The sequence below is a fragment of the Vespula vulgaris genome, chromosome 8 (genome assembly GCF_905475345.1).
Source record: "Vespula vulgaris chromosome 8, iyVesVulg1.1, whole genome shotgun sequence".
Classification (NCBI taxonomy): Eukaryota; Metazoa; Arthropoda; class Insecta; order Hymenoptera; family Vespidae; genus Vespula; species Vespula vulgaris.
In genome coordinates this window covers 8533794-8555016 of record NC_066593.1, presented here as the reverse complement: position 1 = coordinate 8555016, position 21223 = coordinate 8533794, and the positions used below count along the sequence as shown (strand labels likewise).

At 26.8% G+C, this 21223-nt stretch overlaps 4 protein-coding genes across 10 annotated transcripts; 3 read left to right on the top strand and 1 right to left on the bottom strand.

Annotated features, from left to right (window-relative positions):
* The first annotated feature begins 80 nt into the window (after positions 1-80).
* On the top strand, positions 81-5551 carry LOC127065683 (valine--tRNA ligase). 2 transcript variants are annotated; one of them, XM_050998406.1, is made up of 19 exons: positions 81-273; positions 466-615; positions 919-1092; positions 1173-1300; positions 1361-1525; positions 1626-1827; positions 1887-2175; positions 2251-2375; positions 2458-2603; positions 2673-2880; positions 2951-3124; positions 3220-3341; positions 3404-3512; positions 3585-3860; positions 3991-4305; positions 4417-4572; positions 4653-4862; positions 4956-5231; positions 5302-5551. In XM_050998406.1, exons 2-19 carry the CDS (start codon positions 535-537, stop codon positions 5515-5517), a joined length of 3372 nt encoding a protein of 1123 aa, XP_050854363.1. In that variant the 5' UTR covers positions 81-273; positions 466-534; the 3' UTR covers positions 5518-5551. The 2 variants fall into 2 exon arrangements, with proteins under 2 accessions (XP_050854363.1, XP_050854362.1); XM_050998405.1 differs by having other exon boundaries at positions 81-615.
* Positions 5552-6768: 1217 nt separating this feature from the next.
* LOC127065685 (DENN domain-containing protein 1A) lies at positions 6769-13533 on the bottom strand. 5 transcript variants are annotated; one of them, XM_050998409.1, is made up of 15 exons: positions 13117-13533; positions 12296-12451; positions 12025-12162; positions 11775-11910; positions 11595-11648; positions 11229-11486; positions 11056-11154; positions 10727-10954; positions 10304-10480; positions 10167-10199; positions 9976-10030; positions 9671-9854; positions 9405-9534; positions 7982-8494; positions 6769-7501 (listed from the first exon to the last, which is right to left on the bottom strand). In XM_050998409.1, exons 1-15 carry the CDS (start codon positions 13131-13133, stop codon positions 7073-7075), a joined length of 2607 nt encoding a protein of 868 aa, XP_050854366.1. In that variant the 5' UTR covers positions 13134-13533; the 3' UTR covers positions 6769-7072. The 5 variants fall into 5 exon arrangements, with proteins under 5 accessions (XP_050854366.1, XP_050854365.1, XP_050854367.1 ...); XM_050998408.1 differs by having other exon boundaries at positions 11053-11154; positions 13117-13532; XM_050998410.1 differs by lacking the exon at positions 10167-10199 and having other exon boundaries at positions 11053-11154.
* A 319-nt stretch (positions 13534-13852) lies between these two features.
* On the top strand, positions 13853-16578 carry LOC127065679 (calcineurin subunit B type 2). The gene is made up of 6 exons (XM_050998399.1): positions 13853-13962; positions 14042-14146; positions 14374-14413; positions 14763-14974; positions 15098-15307; positions 15380-16578. Exons 2-6 carry the CDS (start codon positions 14144-14146, stop codon positions 15425-15427), a joined length of 513 nt encoding a protein of 170 aa, XP_050854356.1. The 5' UTR covers positions 13853-13962; positions 14042-14143; the 3' UTR covers positions 15428-16578.
* Positions 16579-17203: 625 nt separating this feature from the next.
* On the top strand, positions 17204-20984 carry LOC127065659 (serine/threonine-protein phosphatase 4 regulatory subunit 2). 2 transcript variants are annotated; one of them, XM_050998317.1, is made up of 2 exons: positions 17204-18283; positions 18386-20984. In XM_050998317.1, exons 1-2 carry the CDS (start codon positions 17395-17397, stop codon positions 19450-19452), a joined length of 1956 nt encoding a protein of 651 aa, XP_050854274.1. In that variant the 5' UTR covers positions 17204-17394; the 3' UTR covers positions 19453-20984. The 2 variants fall into 2 exon arrangements, 1 of the variants encoding a protein (XP_050854274.1); XR_007782153.1 differs by having other exon boundaries at positions 17206-20605; positions 20741-20984.
* The last annotated feature ends 239 nt before the right edge of the window (positions 20985-21223 follow it).

The following is a 21223-nucleotide window of genomic DNA, read 5'->3' as shown; positions in this document are numbered from 1 at the left end:
ATATGCCATCTTATGTGTTGATACAAAAATATTTTCAAAGTAGATGGAAAATCTACTTGTGAAGCGGTATTCTACGGATATATCCTCATTATGGCTGTTCATCGCCCCTGGTTTTATAATGGTTTACGGAAGCTATAAGAACAGGCGTAATTTTTGATAGATTTTAATAAACAAGGTCTCATTTTAAAGACGAAGGTTTAATTTAGGACCCCGCTTTGTAGTTTATATTTTGTCCATACTTGTCGCTGAAGTCACACACGCTTCGAGTGAAAGGTGATGAACAGCCTTATACATAGATCGAATATTCATCTGATGCTTTTGATGGAAAATTGTAGATAAGTTGCATGTGAAAGCACATGGTTAACTTTGTTATTTGTGAAACAGTATTATCAGCTTAGTTAGCTTAGTTAGCCTGCAGAAATTGAAATTAGGATAATTATTGACACAAAAATGGTTGATACACAGATAGAATCAAATAACGATGAAAATGTGCCTGAAAAAACTGCTAGGCAATTGCAAAAGGAAGCTAAGAAAATGGCAAAACTGGAAAAGTTTAAACAGAAACAAGAAAAAAAAGAAACTGGCAAGCCGGTTAAAGTGAAAGAAACAACAGAGGTGAGAATGTTCATTATATATCGATTATTTTATCAATTTTAAGCTATAGTTTTTGTTTCCATATGGTATTTATAATTTATATGGTATCTTAAATAGCTCTGTTCTAATAAATATATTCTATATATTCATTTTAATGCTCATATTGGTTAATATTGACTTAAATCAAATGAAATAATATAAATATTATAAATATAAATGCGCCAAGATAACTCAATGAGATTGTAAAATTTTATCATTATTATAATTCTTTAAATTGATTATATAAATAGAAGTTTTTATTAATCATTTATTAATGATATTTAGAAAATTGATAAGAAAAAGGATAGTAAGGATACTACCTTATATACTGTAAACACACCAGTAGGAGAAAAGAAAGATGTTACTGGTGCAATGCCTGATACGTATAGTCCACAATATGTAGAGGCTGCTTGGTATGCCTGGTGGGAAAAACAAGGATTTTTTAAACCTGAATATGGGGTATAAATATTAAATATTATTTTATTAATTTATTAATTTATATATTATGTTCTTGGTACTTTAATTATTAATTATTATAGAGGAAAAGTGTATTGGAAACGAATCCTAAAGGAAAGTTTGTAATGGTAATACCACCGCCAAATGTAACTGGTTTTCTTCATCTTGGTCATGCCTTAACTAATGCTATTGAAGATGCTATTACAAGATGGTAAATTTTTCTTATTATAATAAATAAAAAAGATATTTTATTTAAATTTAATGTACTTAGGAACCGTATGAAAGGATGTACTACTCTTTGGAATCCAGGTTGTGATCATGCCGGTATTGCAACTCAAGTAGTTGTAGAAAAGAAACTTTGGAGAGAAGAGCAAAAAACTAGGCATGATATAGGCAGAGACAAATTTATTGAAAAAGTATGGCAATGGAAATATGAGTAAGTTTAATGACTCTCATATATATTAATTATAATTTATAACTAACGTTCGTTCAAACCATTGTCTAACTATTTATTATATTAAAAACTTATATTTTAGAAAAGGGGATAGAATTTATACACAATTACGAAAATTAGGTGGTTCCTTTGATTGGGATCGTGCTTCTTTTACTATGGATCCAAAATTATGTCGTGCTGTGACTGAAGCATTTATAAGACTTCATGATGATGGCACAATTTATAGAAATAGTCGTCTTGTTAACTGGTCGTGTAGTTTGAAAAGTGCAATATCAGATATTGAAGTGAGATTTTTGTAGAAATTATACTTATATATTTGAAATATATAAACAATGTTTTGTAGGTTGATAAAATGGAATTGACTGGTCGCACTTTGTTATCTATTCCTGGTTATAAAGAAAAAATTGAATTTGGTATATTAGTATTCTTTGCATATGAAATTGAAAACTCTACAGATAAAATAATTATAGCAACAACTCGTATTGAAACAATGTTAGGAGATAGTGCAATTGCGGTACACCCAAAAGATACACGATATATTCAATATATTGGAAAATATGTACAGCATCCTTTCTGTGAAAGAAGAATACCTATTATTGCAGATGAATTTGTTGAAATGGAGTTTGGGACTGGTAAATATCAGTTAATTTTTGTGAAAATATTTTCAGTATACCACAAATATTTTTACTAAAATTAATTAAATTTAGGAGCTGTAAAAATTACACCAGCTCATGATCCAAATGACTATGAAGTTGGGAAAAAGCACAATCTTCCATTTATTACTATCTTTGATGACAATGGAAATATTATCGGCGATTGTGGAAAATTCACGGTATTTCACACGTATATTTTTATACATATTAATTATTACACACAAGAAATTCTTTCAAAATAAATATATTATGGAACTGTAGGGAATGAAAAGATTTGAAGCTAGGAAGGCAATTATACAAAATTTAAAGGAAAAAAATTTGTTCATTGAAATTAAAGATAATCCAATGATAGTGCCAATATGTAGTCGATCCAAAGATGTAGTTGAGCCTCTCATAAAACCACAGTGGTAAATTGAATATATAATAAATATTCTACATTAAGATAATATCTGATACTGAAATTGATTTTTCTATAGGTATATTAAATGTGATGAAATGGCCAAGACAGCTATGAAAGCAGTAAAAGATGGTGATTTAAAGATTATTCCAGAACAATATAAAAAAACATGGTATCGCTGGATGGATGGTATCAAAGATTGGTGTATTTCGCGACAATTGTGGTGGGGCCATCGTATTCCTGCTTATCTTATTAAAAATATAAATAACACTATAAATGAAGAAAAGGTAATATCTTGCAAGAGTTTAAACACAATACATTTCGTAATATATTTTAATGCGTAATGCATTTTATTAGACAGATGATACATATTGGGTTAGTGCTCACTCTGAAAACGAGGCTAAAGAAAAAGCAGCTAAAAAATATGGTCTAGATATTAATGACATTATTCTTGAACAAGATCCTGATGTTCTAGATACTTGGTTCTCTTCTGGCCTGTTTCCATTTTCTATATTTGGATGGCCTGATAATGTAAGTAAATTACAATGTATCACATATATTTATTGGAAAAAATATTGGAAAAAAAGAAACTTAGGTATATATTCAAATCTTATAATTTTAAACAGACAGAAGATCTGAAAGCTTTTTATCCAGGTACATTACTAGAAACTGGACATGATATATTATTCTTTTGGGTTGCAAGAATGGTATTTCTAGGGCAAAAATTGTTAGGAAGACTACCTTTCAAGTACGTATTACATATATTTATATATTATTCATAAATATTTATAAATAATCCTGTTTCAACAGAGAGGTATATTTACATGCTATGGTAAGAGATGCTCATGGAAGAAAAATGAGCAAATCTCTAGGTAATGTAATTGATCCAATGGATGTTATCAAGGGAATATCTTTAGAGGTATTTAGAGTATAATATAAAAATAAAATAATATTTAATAATAAATTTATTGAAAAAATATTTTATTTTCAGAATCTTCATAAACAACTCTTAGATTCAAATATAGATTCAAATGAACTTAAACGAGCCATTGAAGGACAAAAACGGGATTATCCACAAGGCATACCTGAATGTGGAACCGATGCTTTACGATTTGCTCTTTGTGCTTATACTACACAAGGTCGTGATATCAATCTAGATATTCTTCGCGTCCAAGGTTATAGATTCTTCTGCAATAAAATTTGGAATGCTACTAAATTTGCATTGATGTACTTAAGTTCTGAAATAAATTATGACGAATCTCAATCGGTAAGATTTGATAGGTAAATTGTTTTAAGAATGAATTTATTACATATACATTATATATATATATATATATATATATATATATATATATATATATATATATATATACATATACAATATATAATTCACTCAGAATGGAATTGGTATGATTGGTGATTACAAATGGTACCAATCAACTTTAAATGAAACATGCATACAAGATGCATTAAATAATTATTTAGAAAATTACCCTTATCTTGATGGATATACACCATCTCAAGCTGATGTTAAAATTTATAATATTTTGAATTCTCTGGATGTTCAATTTTCAAATTATCCTCATTTATATCGTTGGTATAATCACATGGAAACCTTCAATGAACATGAAAAAGCTATTTTTCGCATAGAACAAAATACAATGCTACCACAATGTGCATGTAAAGATCACAAAAATAACAATAATTCTCAAGTAAGTATTTAAACTTTATAAATTTTTTACTGTCATAAAATGGTATGATTAATTATATATTTTTTTATATAATTTTGTACAATTAAATTATTTTTTTGAAAACGTTCATAGTTAACAGGTAAAGAAACAAATGTAGATTTATGGATGCTCTCAAGAGTAAGTTATACAGTTGAGACCTGTAATGAAGCTATGACACAATATGATTTTACAACAGCAACAACTGCATGTTATAATATGTGGTTGTACGATTTATGTGATGTTTACTTGGTAAATATATTTTATAATTGTGAATTATTCGAGAGAAATATTTCATTTTTATATAATTATAAAATAATAAATATTTATAGGAATACCTCAAACCAATATTTCAAAGTAGTAGTAATAATAATGAAACTAAATTGCAAGCAAGAAAAGTGTTATTCAAAGCTTTTGATGTTGGATTAAGACTATTACATCCTTTTATGCCATTTATAACTGAAGAACTTTATCAACGTTTGCCTTGTAAAAGACAAACTTATCCAAGCATATGCATTAGTCCTTATCCTGATGTTATAGAGGTAATTATAGTAAAAATATATTATACTTCATATTATGTGAACCTTTTGTCAATATTTAATAATATCTAATATTTACTAACATTTATTCATTAGTGTCCATGGAGAAATTGTGAAATAGAAAAAGACATTGATTTTGCGCAAAAAGTAATAAAAAATATTAGATCAGCAAGGGCAACTTATAATCTACCAAATAAACTAAAAACTGAAGGATATATCAAATGTGATGATCATGCATTAATAAATAGGATTGTAAAATATCAAAGCTTAATAGAAACTTTGGCTTATTCCACAATTAGCTTAGAGAAACCTCCTTTGGGATGTGCTATTGTTACAATAACGGACAAACTTCAAATACACCTATTGCTAAAGGTACTTACAAAATAATATTATTTATATCTTTATGACTGTATACAAAATACACAATACTTTCTCTTTCTAGGGTTTAATTGATCCAAAAAAAGAGTTAGAAAAACTTAAAAAGAAAGAAGTACAATTAACAGAAATTGTACAAAATATTAAACAAGCTATGTCTGTTACTGACTATCATATTAAAGTACCTCTTGATGTACAAAAGAGTAATGAAGAAAAAATGACTAATAGTGAAGGAGAATTACAAAGAATAGTTGATGCAATAACAGCTGTACTAACTATCTAATATTTGTATACGATATTATAGCCTTTAGAATTTACCTGTGTATTATTTATTTATTTAAGCATTTAATTTCATAATGAAATACATCCCAAATAAATGAAAAATGATATAAATGAGTTACTATTGATACAAACAAGTTTTATGTTTGTACATTTGTAAACAATATTAAGAGCTCGCTTTTATACACGTGATCTTTAGCGGGTACTGAAGAATTATATATTTTCATATAGTCCATAAATATATATAAAAGATAAAAATAAAATGTTCTCTTAAACACAACACAATTTGCGTTTCGAAAGAGTATTAAATTAAATAAGACACTTAATGTTATATTTATAGCATATTTATTGCTTTACAGAAAACGCGTGTATAAAAATGAGCTGAAGGTATCTTTTCAAAATAAATGAATAAACGATATATTTAACATATATATTAAATTCCTTATCGTGTAAATTTCATAGAACAAATAATAAAACATTGATGCTGAACAAGAAGAATCTCTTATTTGATGTGTTACATCAAATATCTCAACTAGTTAAATAAATTATTAAAATCAATTTCTATTTATCTTTTCTTTTCTTCTTTTATATTCTTTTATTCATAAAGCATTAGCAATAATAATGTATAACGATTGTTAAAATTGTTATAATAAAAATTTAACAAGGAATCTAAGTAATAAAATCGACTAAGTTTAATTTGTTCTATTTGATACACCTCTAACAATACCTGTAACTAATTAGCTTATAATGTACTTATTAAATAATACATTTCCAATTTAAATAATGCCCTTAAGGAGCTACATAACATTTACACTACAATTGAGTAATTAAATCATTATAATATTTAGCTATAGAATAACAAATTTTTCTCATCAAACGATAGATACATATATGTGGCAAATTACCTGTTCTATGTATATATAAGATCATTGTTTATGTATATTATATATTTTATATGATTAAATTATTACATTACTATAAATCACTTGTTTAGAATAAATCTTAAAATGTAAAATGGATAATTTCATTGATTTTTTAAATATGGTATAAAATCCAAACTTTTAATTGATGTATGAGAATCTGCCTTACAATGCTTTTTTCCCTGAGCTGATTTTATCTATAATACTTTTAGATTAAAACTCATGAGGGTTACTTATAAGAATGAAATATGTATATAATAAAAATGATTTAATTGTAGATAACAGAAAAAGAATAATAATAATAATAATAATATTAATAATAATAATAATAATAATAATAATAATAATAAAATTTAATAGTTATGTACAAATAAGCATGTTTTGTATATAATTAGATTACAAGAAATTTTAAATATAAACAGATATATTAAATTCATAATTGTGCATCAGGATAGGAACGATACACTTTCTATGAATGAAAGTAACAATACTTCACGTCCCAATATAATATTATTATGAACATTTGCTGCATTAAATTATCTTCCAAAGAAAATATACAAGTTATATTGCAGATATATAATGATAAATAACAAAAACCGATATATACAATTATGATATGCGATTTCTAATCTTTTTTATCTATTCAAATTTTGTCCAATTATTTTGTGACTTAACTGTAGATGTGCCGAGCGATAAGCTAAAAGCATTATCCATATTTTTAATACTGTTTCCAGGTGCATTCTGTGTAGGTGCTACTGAACTTTTTGTTGGCGATGCACCATTAGTTACACTAAATTTATCAAAATCTAAACCATATGCTTGTAATAGATCCAAATCACCAACACTATCAGAAGGTTTATGCGAATGTTGTACATCTTTTGCACTGTGTAAAGGTTGAAAATAAGGATATAAAGGATTACTAAGACCTTCACCCATTTCTGGTATATGTAGGGACTGTGTCATTTGCTTTGTATTAGGAAATACTGAAGATTTAGAAAGTAATGGATCAAAATCATCATTACTATTTGTAGAATCTAATCTGATTAAATCTGGCACTTCTGGCGAACTCTGTAACAAAAAAACAACAAAAATTAACATAAATGACAGAAATATAAATTATATTTTCAATTATATACCCTTTTACATCAACCATACAAGGTATTAATGCAATGTATCTATATACAATTTAGTTTTTGCATATCAATTTTTAAAAATACTAATAATTAAAATTGTAAATTTATAAAAATTTTGCGTGTATTATATAATTATAATATAAAACGTAAGTACTACTTTTAAACTAAATGAAGAAAAATATAAATATAAATAATAGCAACAATGAACTATGATGTTTACCTTAACTTGTGCAGAACAGGATGTAGTAGTACTTACAGGATGGATTGATATGTCAGAATTAGTAGACAAAGATGGATTTGTGGAATGAAACAATGGTTTTTGTAAATAGGAGGGAATAAACACTTTGCTTGTATCAAAAGGATCATCCTCAGTTTCTTGTAAAGAATTAGTAGTTAAAATGCAATTATCACTTACATTGTCATTTTGTTTTTTCAATACTGAATCAACATTTGTAAAAATATTTTTGTAATCATGTTTAGTTACGTTTTGTGAATGAACTTTGGATTGTGATCTTTGCTGTTTAATATCATTTTGTAAGTAATGAGGAACATTGATAGCAGGAGTAATCCATTCATTACATGTATACAAATCACGTAAAAAATTAGACTGTGCAGATAATCCACGTACAGAGGATGAAGTATGTATGAAACATGCTTCTGAATCTATTTCAGCAGTAATTCTGTTTGATTTAGCAGACAATGAATCATTACCAAAAGGTTTGTTTAGATTTATCTGTAATGCTTCCATTGAAGTATTACATTGATCAATTGTACTATTCATGATGGGTATTGGTTGGATGCAAGATGAAGTAGTTTTTGGAGGGGATATTTCATGAGCGTTTCTGACAATAGTACGAGGTAGGGGGCCATGTCGTGAATGCCCACTCCATGCAGATCTCAAGCTGTCTAAACTGCGTACTGGCTTCAACTGAAAGGTGGTGCATGAGACACTTTTATTTTTAATGAATATAAATATATACTAAATGAAATTAAAAATAAAAAGAATATAATTCATTTCTTTCATATATACATTTACAAGATTTCATGCTATTGCATGCATGAAATTATAAATTGTTTCAAAAATGTGTCTTCATGTAGCTCTCAGTAATAGTACCATTTTTGCAAAAAACATGTAATACAAATTTTGAAAATTATGTAAGGAAATAATTGAGATATATTTATGTCACACATGCATATTTTTATGAGTACTAATATAATGATCTTTATCATTTTGTAAAAGTTGAATTGTGCCAATTTTATTTTTATGAAGAATGTATTGATTACATATAATGATAACATTTAGCACATCACAATAGCAAAATAATTTTGCACACAAATAAATAACAAATATATATTAATATTTGACATTCACACAGAAGCACAAAAAAGTTTTATAAGTATATATAATCAAAAATTCACTTATGAATAGTTAAATAGAAAATAATTGAATAACAAATAAAATATAAATTATATTTAACATATTTATTGAGAAAAAGGAATCTAATTTCTTTTAATTTATACTTTGATTGATTTTCGTAATAATAAAAAAAAGTAGAAAATAAAAAGATGAATGTAGAATAATTGACATATACTGTCATGCACATACATCATGCTATTACCTGTATCATTTTTCATTAAATATGCTTAAAATGATAATAAATACACACCACAAACACACGCGCGCGCACACTTATACATTTTTAAAAATCAATATGAGAGATAGTAATTGTTGTTACTTTAATAAAGTTTAATCTTAATTAAAATATAAATGATATATTTTATAACTTTTCAATAAATTTGCATTAGATGAAATAAATAATATATAATAAATTACTTACAGTTCTATCCACAGGTGGTGTGTTTGGAAATATTACATCCCGAAGTTCATGCATGAGATCTATATTTATACGTTCTGGTGGTGATTCTGACTCATCAGGAGAACTTGGACTTAATGGTGAGTATTGTTTTCTGTTAGGATAAATAAAGCACACATTTCTAGTATAACAAGTATATAATATAATATCTTTGCAAAATATTACATATTTTTATCGTAATTTATTTATCTATTAACGATATCATATTACTGAAAAAATAGATCTTTTACCTCGGATCTGTAAAATTGCTATTGCGTAAACGTAATTCCTTTCGATAACTAGTCGTAGCAGTAAATCCATTGGGAGATTTAGGTGGTGCTGTAAATCCAATAGGATTTCTGTCTAAAGTAGGCGAACTAGGTGCAGATCTTGGTTGATGAAATCTCATACTATTCTCACTTCTATTTGACCGTCCTATATCAAAACATTTGTAAATAATTATTTAACAAAGATATAAATAAAGATATATATGATTCTAAGCTACCATTTATACTATATATATTTAAATGAAATAAGAAATAAATAAATAACATACCTTTCCATTTCAATCCTTTGTATGCTGTCTTCATATCTTTTCCTCTATCTTTGACCTGTAATTAATTTTTACAGAAATATATTTCACTTTGTCTATATTTCACTCTAATTTAAAAAAAAAATTATTATTTTTTCTACTACTACTACTACTATCATTAAATATATCTTTGTGTAAAAATTCTTTGAACTTACAGATTTAACTGCATATTTTACCGCTGGATTTGCCTACGATTAATTAAGTAAATTTTATTGGAACTTTTACTTATCAATTAATACATAGTGCAATAACGAAAAACAAGTCATAAAATTATGTGTTTTAAATGACTTACTTTATCCTTCACACTACGGAAAAATGCTGAACTTTCTTTCCGCATAGCATAAGTCCATTCTCTATATTGTTGCATAAATTTATTGCTAGATTTGACTGAATAACTGCATGCTTCCATCTCAAATTCATCTGAGAAGCCAAGTCCAGAATTGAGCATATTTAATCTCTCTTCTATAAACTAAAACATACATAACATTTGAATGTACCAATATCGATATTTTTATTATACATAGAGTAATTAAATAGATCTTTATAATACACAGAATAATTCAAAAAATATGCATACTATAAAAAATGTATTTTTTATTCATTAATTTGCATCTTGTCATACAGTTAATACATTAAAATATACAAAGAATTTTAAAAAATGTTATGATCCAGCATTTGCAGATTTGTTAGTAAAAAACTTACAAGTTACACATACTTGTTGAAAGATTTGAAGTTCTAACATTTTTCGTAGAAAAGGTTGCATGGAAGATGGTCTACTTTCTACAAATGCGTTTTGATCAAATGTGATACGTTCTCCTTGTTGCAAAGTTAATGCTTCTCTATATCCTGCAGTCAGTTGTACTAATGCTCGTAAAAATGCCCTAGACACCCCATCTCCAAGTAATGCAGGTCTATTGCGTAATGCTTTTTTTAAATTTGTTACCTAAAATAAAAAAACTTTTTATTTATTTTAAAAAATGAACTATAATCCCTGTAAATATATTCATTATTCAAAATACATAAATAAGTATGTATACACACTACATCTTGAGGTAAAGATTCTAAATCTTGAAAAGGAGACTCAATGGTATTGTTGTCAGCATCTAAAATAACTACCTCGCCTAAATCACTTTTGTGAACCCTCTAAAAAAAAATTAACAAAGATTTTTATTAAAATCTTTATTAATATGAAATAAAGACAACAAAGTAACAGTTACCTGGAGTGTTGGAGCAGGTACACCTATCAAAAATGGCATTGGTGCTAATAAATAATCCATTAAAGATAATGGAAGTACTGGGATATATATATGCTGCCAAATCATTGGATAAATTAAAGCATTGCATGCTTGTACACATGCACTTAACCTTGACAAACGTTTGGAAGTAAAAATAATACGTCGTTCATATAGCATAGATGCGAATACTACCATCATATTATGAGCATCAACAGCACTGTAATACTCTGTCAAATTTCTCTGTAAATATATAAAATTATGTGACTTCTTCATTATATACTTGTACATCTATTATCTAGATATATTTTTAATTTTTTCCTAATTTACATTAATAAAATAATTACTCACATTTTCTGGAATACTAGGTAATTGAAATTGCTTAGGACTTTGGCAAACAAAATTCTGAAAATAAATGTATAATATTTTGAAATTCTGTTTTTTTTTTATAATTTTTAACATTTTTTATGAAATATATAAATTCAAAATCATCATTGATTAATTTACAAGTTATAAATTTATATAACTTACAGAATTAAGACTTGGTATTGGTATAGATATTGAATTTCCAGGTATTGGAACACTACAGCTGTGTACCTTCTCAAGAAATTTCCAAAGATCTTCTCCACTTCCATTATTTGTTAAAGATGCAATATGATTTAATAATCTAAATATATAAAGATATATTTTTTTAAAAAATATAAATAATAAATAAGGCCACATATTACAAAATAATACATATATAATACTTATATATATTTTTTTAATATAAAATACTAACTTATAAAATGTTTCATGCCATGGTAATGCACTCAAGACCACTAATGCGGTCTCTGTTTTTGGATCATGCCGACAAAAACCAAAGGTCCATTTTGAATCTATACTAGTAAGCACAAATGAGAAGTGCTGTACCAGTAAACTAAGAACAATATGATAATAATAGTTAACATCGAGAATCAATATTATTATATCATAATTTAAAAAAATATAGTTTTCAATAATCAATATGTAAGATACATATAGACAAATATATATATATGTATATACATTACTTTTCTATCTCACAAGGATATGCAAATTTAGGAACTGACTTCAAGATCTCTTCATCTGAAAAAGAACTTGGATATTTTTGAAGAATCCAAGCTTGTTTGTTGCTAACTGGTGCAGCAATTTCACAAAAACATTCAAATAACTGCTTAACATCCTCCCTGAAAACATATTATAAATGTTATATATAATTTAACATTAAGATATAAAAAAGATGTCTGAAAAATATAAATAAATAAATAAATACTGAATAAAAAATACAAAAAATAAATACTGAACAAAATATAGCTTTTTTTTTTTTTTAATCTTCATTATAACCAAAATTAAACTTAAATACATATTTTATTAAGCATAAAATATTTTTTATGAAAGAAATCTTGTTAAAACTAAATTACCTCTTATTTAATAAATATTTCTGAACATTAATCAATCAACTTAATTTATGTTTTAAATATATATACTACTGAAAGAAATAAAAAAAAGACTAAGATATTAGTTAAATAATATTGATATCAATAGATTTATTTCCACCATCTGTCTGTTGAATATCTGAAATGATGATATTATTTATCTATTTTCAACTAAAATTGAACTTCGTACTTCGTCTAATTATACACACACACACACAACATAAATAAGAATAATAAACATTTCTTAGATTCTAATAGAAACATTTACTACAGAAAATATTAACGACCTCGACATACAGATAAAAAAATATATATTATATACTCATGTACACACTATTATAAATGATTAATTGTTATCTGTGATACTAAACACTAATAATAGAATATAATGTGAATAATAAAAATCGTAAAATTACCTTAATCTGGATCCCATGATAATAGTTAAAAAAAAATAAATACTTTGTATATTCCTGACGTTTATACGTCATTGTACTACATGACAGTAATATATTCCATTCACGTGAACTTTTTATCACTATCACGAACGCAACTCACTATCAGCTTGTCACTATTTACACAGATACTTCTTTGATTAATCATAAGTTGCATTGAAACTTGAGCTATAAATGTAGGATATATGCTGTCTCGAATACGTAAAACTTTCGAATATCAAAGTCTTAGAAATAATTTTGAAAATTCAATGAATTATAATTTCAACTTTTCATTTTTCTCCTTAGTGTTAAGATACAGAGAAGGGAACTAGTCGAGTATGTTGCAAGTTCTCACACAGCTGCTCTGCAGATTTTTGATATACTACACATACAAAAAATATATGACGAAAGTTCAACGTGCGCAAGTAGAACATTAACTACAGAATGCGTCATCTATCTAAGCCAATGAAAAGAATGTGTAAGAATAATTTTTACTTCTTTATTTATGCATTTCTTTCAATTTCATTTATAATTTTATTTTCATTTCGAAAGAAAATTCATTTGGAAAAAATATTATTTAAATCTTAAACACTATAAATAATTCTTTTTATTTATATTATATACTCATGGGCAGACATAATATGGCTGTAAATCTTCGACCAATCAAATATCGGTGAATCTCTCATGAAGATACGATTTATGAAATCATGTAAATTTAAAATAAGACAAAGTCATTCGGTTATTTAACTTATAATTGTTTTCATGTATCTTATTTTGTAATTTGGAAATTCTTCTTCTTTCTTAATGAGTTTTTAGTTTTTTCCTAACAGAGTGCGTTTCATATTCTATTCGCTAAATACAACGAAATCTTGATACATCGCTATCTATATTTTTTATTTTATGCTTTTAGCTAGTTTGGTCGTTTGCCATACAGTTTAACCTGCTGCTAATAATTAACTTTAACGCCCGTACAAATATTTACGAAACATATTAACAATATTATAGATTCATAATGGTAACTAAATATATTTGATATTAAGATAATCACTATTGCCAATATATTATCGATTAATTTAATATATTCAAATATATACATTTATTTTTCATATTTCTTCATGAACATCTTGAACTTGAACTTTATGAGAAAAAAAAAAATCTTTATAAAAATATTATTACCTTATATATTTTTGTAACAATATTTCATCGCATCTTAAATATATACTTGAATTGCTTATTTTATAGGGTAACGAAAGTTCGCTGCCTATGGAATTATGCTCAAACTGTAAGTCAGTGATATTGCTTCAATTTTAATGTTTATGCCTTATGTTAATATTTTGATATTGATGCCTTGCTTTCATAGTTTATAATAAATAATTGTTTATTGTTATTACGATATATTTTTATTTACCTAATTAAATATTAAATTATTTAGAAATGATTAGCATCATTGTAAATATTAATTTGAATGACATATAATATAAATATGAATGCAGATCACATATTTATTTTAAAATCTTATATACATTTAATTAGGATTGCATAGATATTTATATAGAGTATATGAATTAATTTTAATGTAGTAAATAAATATTAAATTGATGATATTCTTAATAATATGCTTGATGACTTAGTTGATGTGGATGAAATTAGAAGATTGGGAAAACGTTTTCGGAAGCTAGATTTGGACAACAGTGGTGCACTTAGTATTGATGAGTTCATGTCCTTACCCGAGTTACAACAAAACCCTTTAGTTCAACGTGTCATCGACATTTTTGATGCAGATGGTAATGGTGAAGTAGATTTCAAAGAATTTATTCATGGAGTTTCACAGTTTAGTGTTAAGGTTAGCATTTGGTATGTTTATCTAATAAAAGCTATTGATTATGTATAATTTATTCCTTGATATCTCCTTGAGTATATACATTTATATATATATATATATATATATACATATATAATTCTACAGGGTGATAAAGAAAGTAAACTACGATTTGCATTTAGAATTTATGACATGGATAATGATGGCTTTATAAGCAATGGAGAATTGTTTCAAGTATTAAAAATGATGGTAGGAAATAATTTAAAAGACACACAATTACAGCAAATTGTTGATAAAACTATATTATTTGCTGATAAAGATGAAGATGGCAAGATCAGTTTTGAAGAATTTTGTTCGGTAAGAAATTATATGTTATAAATATAATATCAGCATTGCTTATTCGTATTGCCAATAAAATTATTTTTCTAGGTTGTTGGTAATACAGACATTCACAAAAAAATGGTTGTGGATGTTTAAATACTCAAAAAATATATATAAAATAACTTTATGTGGTAATTCCTGCTTAATTCCATAAATTCACTATTAATAAAAAATTTATTGGATAGTTGTAATTAACTAAGGTCTGTCTAGAGTGAATTTACATGAATATTAAAAGTAAGTTTTCAATAATTCTAAATTAACTTACATGTAATTTTGTTGTTGCTATGATCTTTTCCATGATGCAATATATATACATATTAAATAGATTATTACACCGTTAATTTTTAAGAGTTATGCACATTATTACGTGCAATAAAAATTTTGTGGCCCGAGTTAATATTTTATTATTTATATTTTATTTATTTATGATTTTTATTTATTTAGTACCAAAAATAATGCAGTACCATCATAATAATCATAGAGATTATTTATATCCTATTATAACTTATACTTTTATTTAATTAGTGTTACTTCTTCCTGATAACAACAGTTTTTTTTATATTTAAATATACTTGTATCATTAATTAATGTTAATTGTTCTTCCATTATGAGATGTAATTGAAGTGTTGGATATCCATGTAATTTTGTAGAGTCTTTCAGTACTCATTGCAGAGGGGTGTTTTGAATTCATCATAATTAAATCTTCAACAAAATGTATTCTATTATATTTAAAAAGTCACATTTTAAGAAACAAAAAAAAAGTTATACTTCAATTTTGTATAAGTTATTCATTAAATTGCAACAGTAGAGGAATATTGTGTGTTTGAAAGAGACATAGACAACGTTTTGGATCATTGTAGAAAAAGATCATAGTAACTGTGAACCATAGAAGTGATCCATATGTGTCAAGACTGAAATACGAATGGGACCTCTATGACTTTCGAACGCGCAATCATAGGATTATTGTTGTTCGCTAAGTGAGTACTTAAAGGATAACTTATGACAAAAAATTATAAATATTATAAATAATAATGTTATGTCGTTATAACACACACATATATGTTAAATAATCTTACTGAATCGCAAAAATATCAGATCAAATCTCTGTGTTACTAAAACATTGTGTCATATGTGATTGTAGATGATACATATTATATTTATATATCTACATGTGCACTTTTACTAATATATGATGTATTGATCTTTTATTGCTATTGAATATACTGTCAAAACTTATATTAAAAATATTTCAATAAAGTGTATAATATCTTTTACCCTGATTATATGAACAAAGAATATTAATAAGTATATAATTCAATAACAATATTGTAATGAGAGAAATTTTTTAATCGATAAAATCTACAATACAAATTGCATGTGTGATCAAAAATGTTTCATTTCTAATAATTAGTTCGTCTGTATAATCATACAGGTTCAAAAATAAAATTTATGCTTCTACTAAAAATAGATTATGTGAGGATAATAGAACGTACATTTTGTACGGAATATAAATTATTGATTTTATTAAAATAGAAATAAAAAAGATAATCGCTAAAATTCTTTAAATATTAATTTTCTAAATATTAAACAAAACGTGTTTGTAACGTGTTTTGAAATAAAGAATTGAAAATAGATTATCAGTTTTATTTTTAAATTATATATCGTACCGATATTGAACTGTTGAAGCAAAGATTTAAATTGTAAATAATGAAAAAAAAACAATCGCGCCAGCGCGCACTATTCTATATTATTAAAAATCTTCATTCACCCATAAAAAATATCCAATCAGTATTCGTAATCATGATTACATAATCATTTTTGATAAATCATTGAAATATTTGCTTATAGGAGATGCTAGTAATATTATATCGTTGGTAAGTTGGTATTCCTGTAACTACTCCGTCCTCCCCTTCATTGTTGCTGTTTTGCACCCGGTGTGTTTGCGTTTTTCGTTGTTTCTCGTAAGAAATTTCACAGAAGGTTTTCGGAAGTAACTCACGCAAATCCTTGATTTCGATTGTTGGTTGAACGGAGGAGGTGGAGGGGTGTTGTAGGCGAGGAAGATGGAAAATTTGGAGGATGTATTACAAGCTCTCGACGAATTTCAGAAAATGCGACCAACTGAGATACCGCGAGAATTGGAAGATTATCTTTGTTGGGTTGCCAAAACAGGTGATCCGGTTTATCAGTGGTCAATGATAAAAACACTTTTCAGAGAAAAACTTACTCGCGTAATGACAGATTTCTACGAGAGCTGCCCGACTTTGGAACTTGCACCTTGTCCTAATGTTGAACACTTTAATTATGACACAATGAAAAGCAATCTTCTGGAACGACTAGAATCGTTTGCTAATGCACCATTTACTGTTCAACGGATCTGTGAGCTGCTAACTGCACCACGGAAAGAATATAATCGTGTAGACAAATTCATGCGTGCAATTGAGAAGAACATATTAGTAGTATCAACGAGAGAACCTGGCCCAATAGCACGACGTAGTGAAAATGGAGACAGTATGGTCAATGGCTCTGTAGATGAAGCTGCACCTGTAACACAACCATCACAAGATGTTGAAATGGAATATTGGGAAAAAGATTGTACTTCCACAGTAACCATTAGTGTACATACTGTGGAAAATGAAACACCTTTATTACATACTGTTATTCCATCTGCGACAGTAGTAAAGAGTGTATTTGGAACGGATGAGAATCAAGAAAAAGATGGTTTATCCACATCCAGATCAGAGGGTCCAGTGTCTAATTTCATTGAAACTTCCTCAGAATTTTCATCTGTTACTAATCTAACCTCCCAAGTTCAGCCACAGGATTCGACAACCGCTCCAGGTATGCAAAACTTATCTACAATAACTCCTGAAGCATCAGGTATTGTCAATGATGTACCGGAGGCTATTATGAATGAAGACACAAGTTCACAACCAAGTTTAGATTTGGAAGGTGAGGATAGTGATGTCACAGATTCTACAAAAAAATTACAAACAACTTTTCAAGCTAAGGACTTTTCATTGGGTGACTCGAAAATACCCAAATTTTGTTTAGATGATCCTAAGGCGAAAGAAAAAATAGACAGTGATACATTGGTCATGAATGCGGAAGATGAACCAGCAAATTCTGTGACAACAACTGAAGAATTAAAATCAAGCTCAGAATTGAAGACAATTATAACTACTGATAATACTATGCTTCCAAGCGCAGCAGAAGAAAATATTTTAAAAACAGATATTGATAAAGTGGATGAAAAATTAAATTCAGAATCTGTTATTCCGGATGTACAAGAAAATGTTCAAGGAAATATACAAAGCATAGATGGTAGAAGAGTATTAACCTTAGAAAATAAAAGTATTGAAAATTCTTGTTCCATGATTAATTCGGAAGAGATAAGATGTACACCTTTAAAATCTTATGAATTGGAGACAGATGTTGTAGCCTCGTCTGAAGAATGTACAAGTACTACATTATTGACAAGCAATGCTATGGTTTCAGGAATATTACAAAATATGGAAGATTCTAAAGAAATCACAATGGATATTTCTAATAATGAAACTTTAGATATAGAACATGTAAAACAAAATGCTGAAGCTACGGAATTAACGGCGGAAGATGTAAAACCTGTGATAGAAGATCCAGATTCAAAAGGCAGTGATGTCACAGAGAATATTAATAATTCTAATTCTGACAAAAGTGGTGTTACAATAGTGGAAGCTTTAGAAGATGAAAGCAAAGTTATAAAATCCATAGTACCTGATCCAATTCCTATAATAGAAGAACCTAAAGATCCTGAACCTAATATAAGAAAAGTAGACGATATATCAGCACCTGTGGAAATAATAGAAGAAGTGAAAAATGATGCATTGAATACTAATTGTCAATCAACAATTAAAGAAAAATTAATTTCTATTAAGAATCATGATTTAGGAGACATTGAAGGTAATAAGACAAAAAGTACTTGTAAAATAAAAGAAAATGACTCTTTGGTAGTAGATAGTACTGTGTGTAAAAATGAATGTGGTTCAATGGAATTGATGGATGTAGACGATGATGAATCATTATCAATGTTTCAAGGTGAACCAATGGAACAGGAAACAATAGAGCTAGCTAAAAGTTAATGTAGACTGTATAAAATAAATATTGGTTTTTTTCACAAATCATTTCTATTTTAACTACAACCATTAAAGCAGAAATTTACGCGAAAAACAAACGTGCGCACGAAAAAAGATATCTTTACAGTATCCTTAGTAATAGTATTATTTCTGATCTATTATTATTTCTCAAAAAATTCTGTTAAACTTTTTAACAGTATATTATTTTTCAACACTTTATTTTTGGATATATCTATTAAACATATTTGCTGCTTTATTAATTGTAATTGTGATATATTTGATTACATTCTGATATTTATGCAAGAGTGTATAAAAATTGATTTGGAAAGTTTTGAAAATAACAAAACACTGCCTTTTCCTAAAACATTATAATATTAAAAGTTTGTTTTATGATCAGGGATTGATACATATTTGAATGCACTTTGTAAAAATTTCAATGTAGATTTATATAAATACTGTTGATATATATTTGCTTAGGTTAGAGTCGTATTTCTTTCTAATATGTATGACTATTGTAATACAAAAGTAAAGACTTATTAATAGTTCCAGTTTATAATAAAGTTGCAGAAAACCAATATGTACGATTATTTATATGAGCCAATTGTGATTAAGTCATACAATTAGTTGAAAATATGACTGTAGCCTTTATAAGATCATTTTAATACAAGCCTTGATCGTAAAGCCGGCTTCAAGGTTGTCTTATACAGAGAAACACATAGAACTTTTCAAAATAATGATATTTGAAAGTGTTTAATTCACATTATTTTGGAAAGCTATCCAACAATTCCATTGTAAGACGGACTTTGGTAAAAGTTGACTGAGATACAAATATTTGAATTATAACAACTGTAGTTGATGATCAGAGTGGATTCCAATATGACTTTAGATTATCATCAATGAATGAATGTCTCTATTATGCGTGTTTGCTACAAGATAAAAAATATAGCAAGGACAAGCATTATTTCTTGTAACTAGAAAGATAGCATTGCTCTCTCCATGCCTTGCTATGCTTTTTATAAAGGAAAGATGGGTTAAAATATTCATATAAGAATATAGCTAACTTTGAAAGTATATATATATAAGTTCAGTACATATATACTGATGTAACCAAATATGTTTGAATGACATATGTATACTGAACTTTGACTGGAAACAAGAGGTAATAAAAAATAACAAGATGATAAATTATACAGTAATTATATCGTACTATGGCATATTAATTTAAAGGTTATATAGAGTAATATTATTATAAGAACATGAATAACTTAAATTAGCTGTGTATATTGTTTTATAGCAAAATACATGAGGAATATTACCAAAATGGAATTATTTATAACATCTGCCTTATAGATTAAAGACATATTAAAACCAGTCTATGTTTTTATCAAAATGACTTCAACCATATTGTTCTGTATAATACTACAACAGCAAATTTTCAACTACATGCATTATATTTAAGGCTTGGGTACCATCAAGAATTTTAGACATATAGATTATTGTACGTAAGAAAACATAATACATGGTATTATACATCTTTACATTGATTTCATAATTCATTCTTACATCCCTCTCCTAAAATTAACTTTTAAAAAAACATAAAATATGTATCACTTTATTATATTACAGTATTTTGTGCTTTATTGTTAATGGTTATTATTATGTAAAATATAAGTCATTCAATATTTTTATAGGAAGTTTATATTATTTAACATCCAATGTGGATAAAAGTAAATAACATATATTTTTCTGAGATTCATTCTTGCTTCTAAATAAAAAT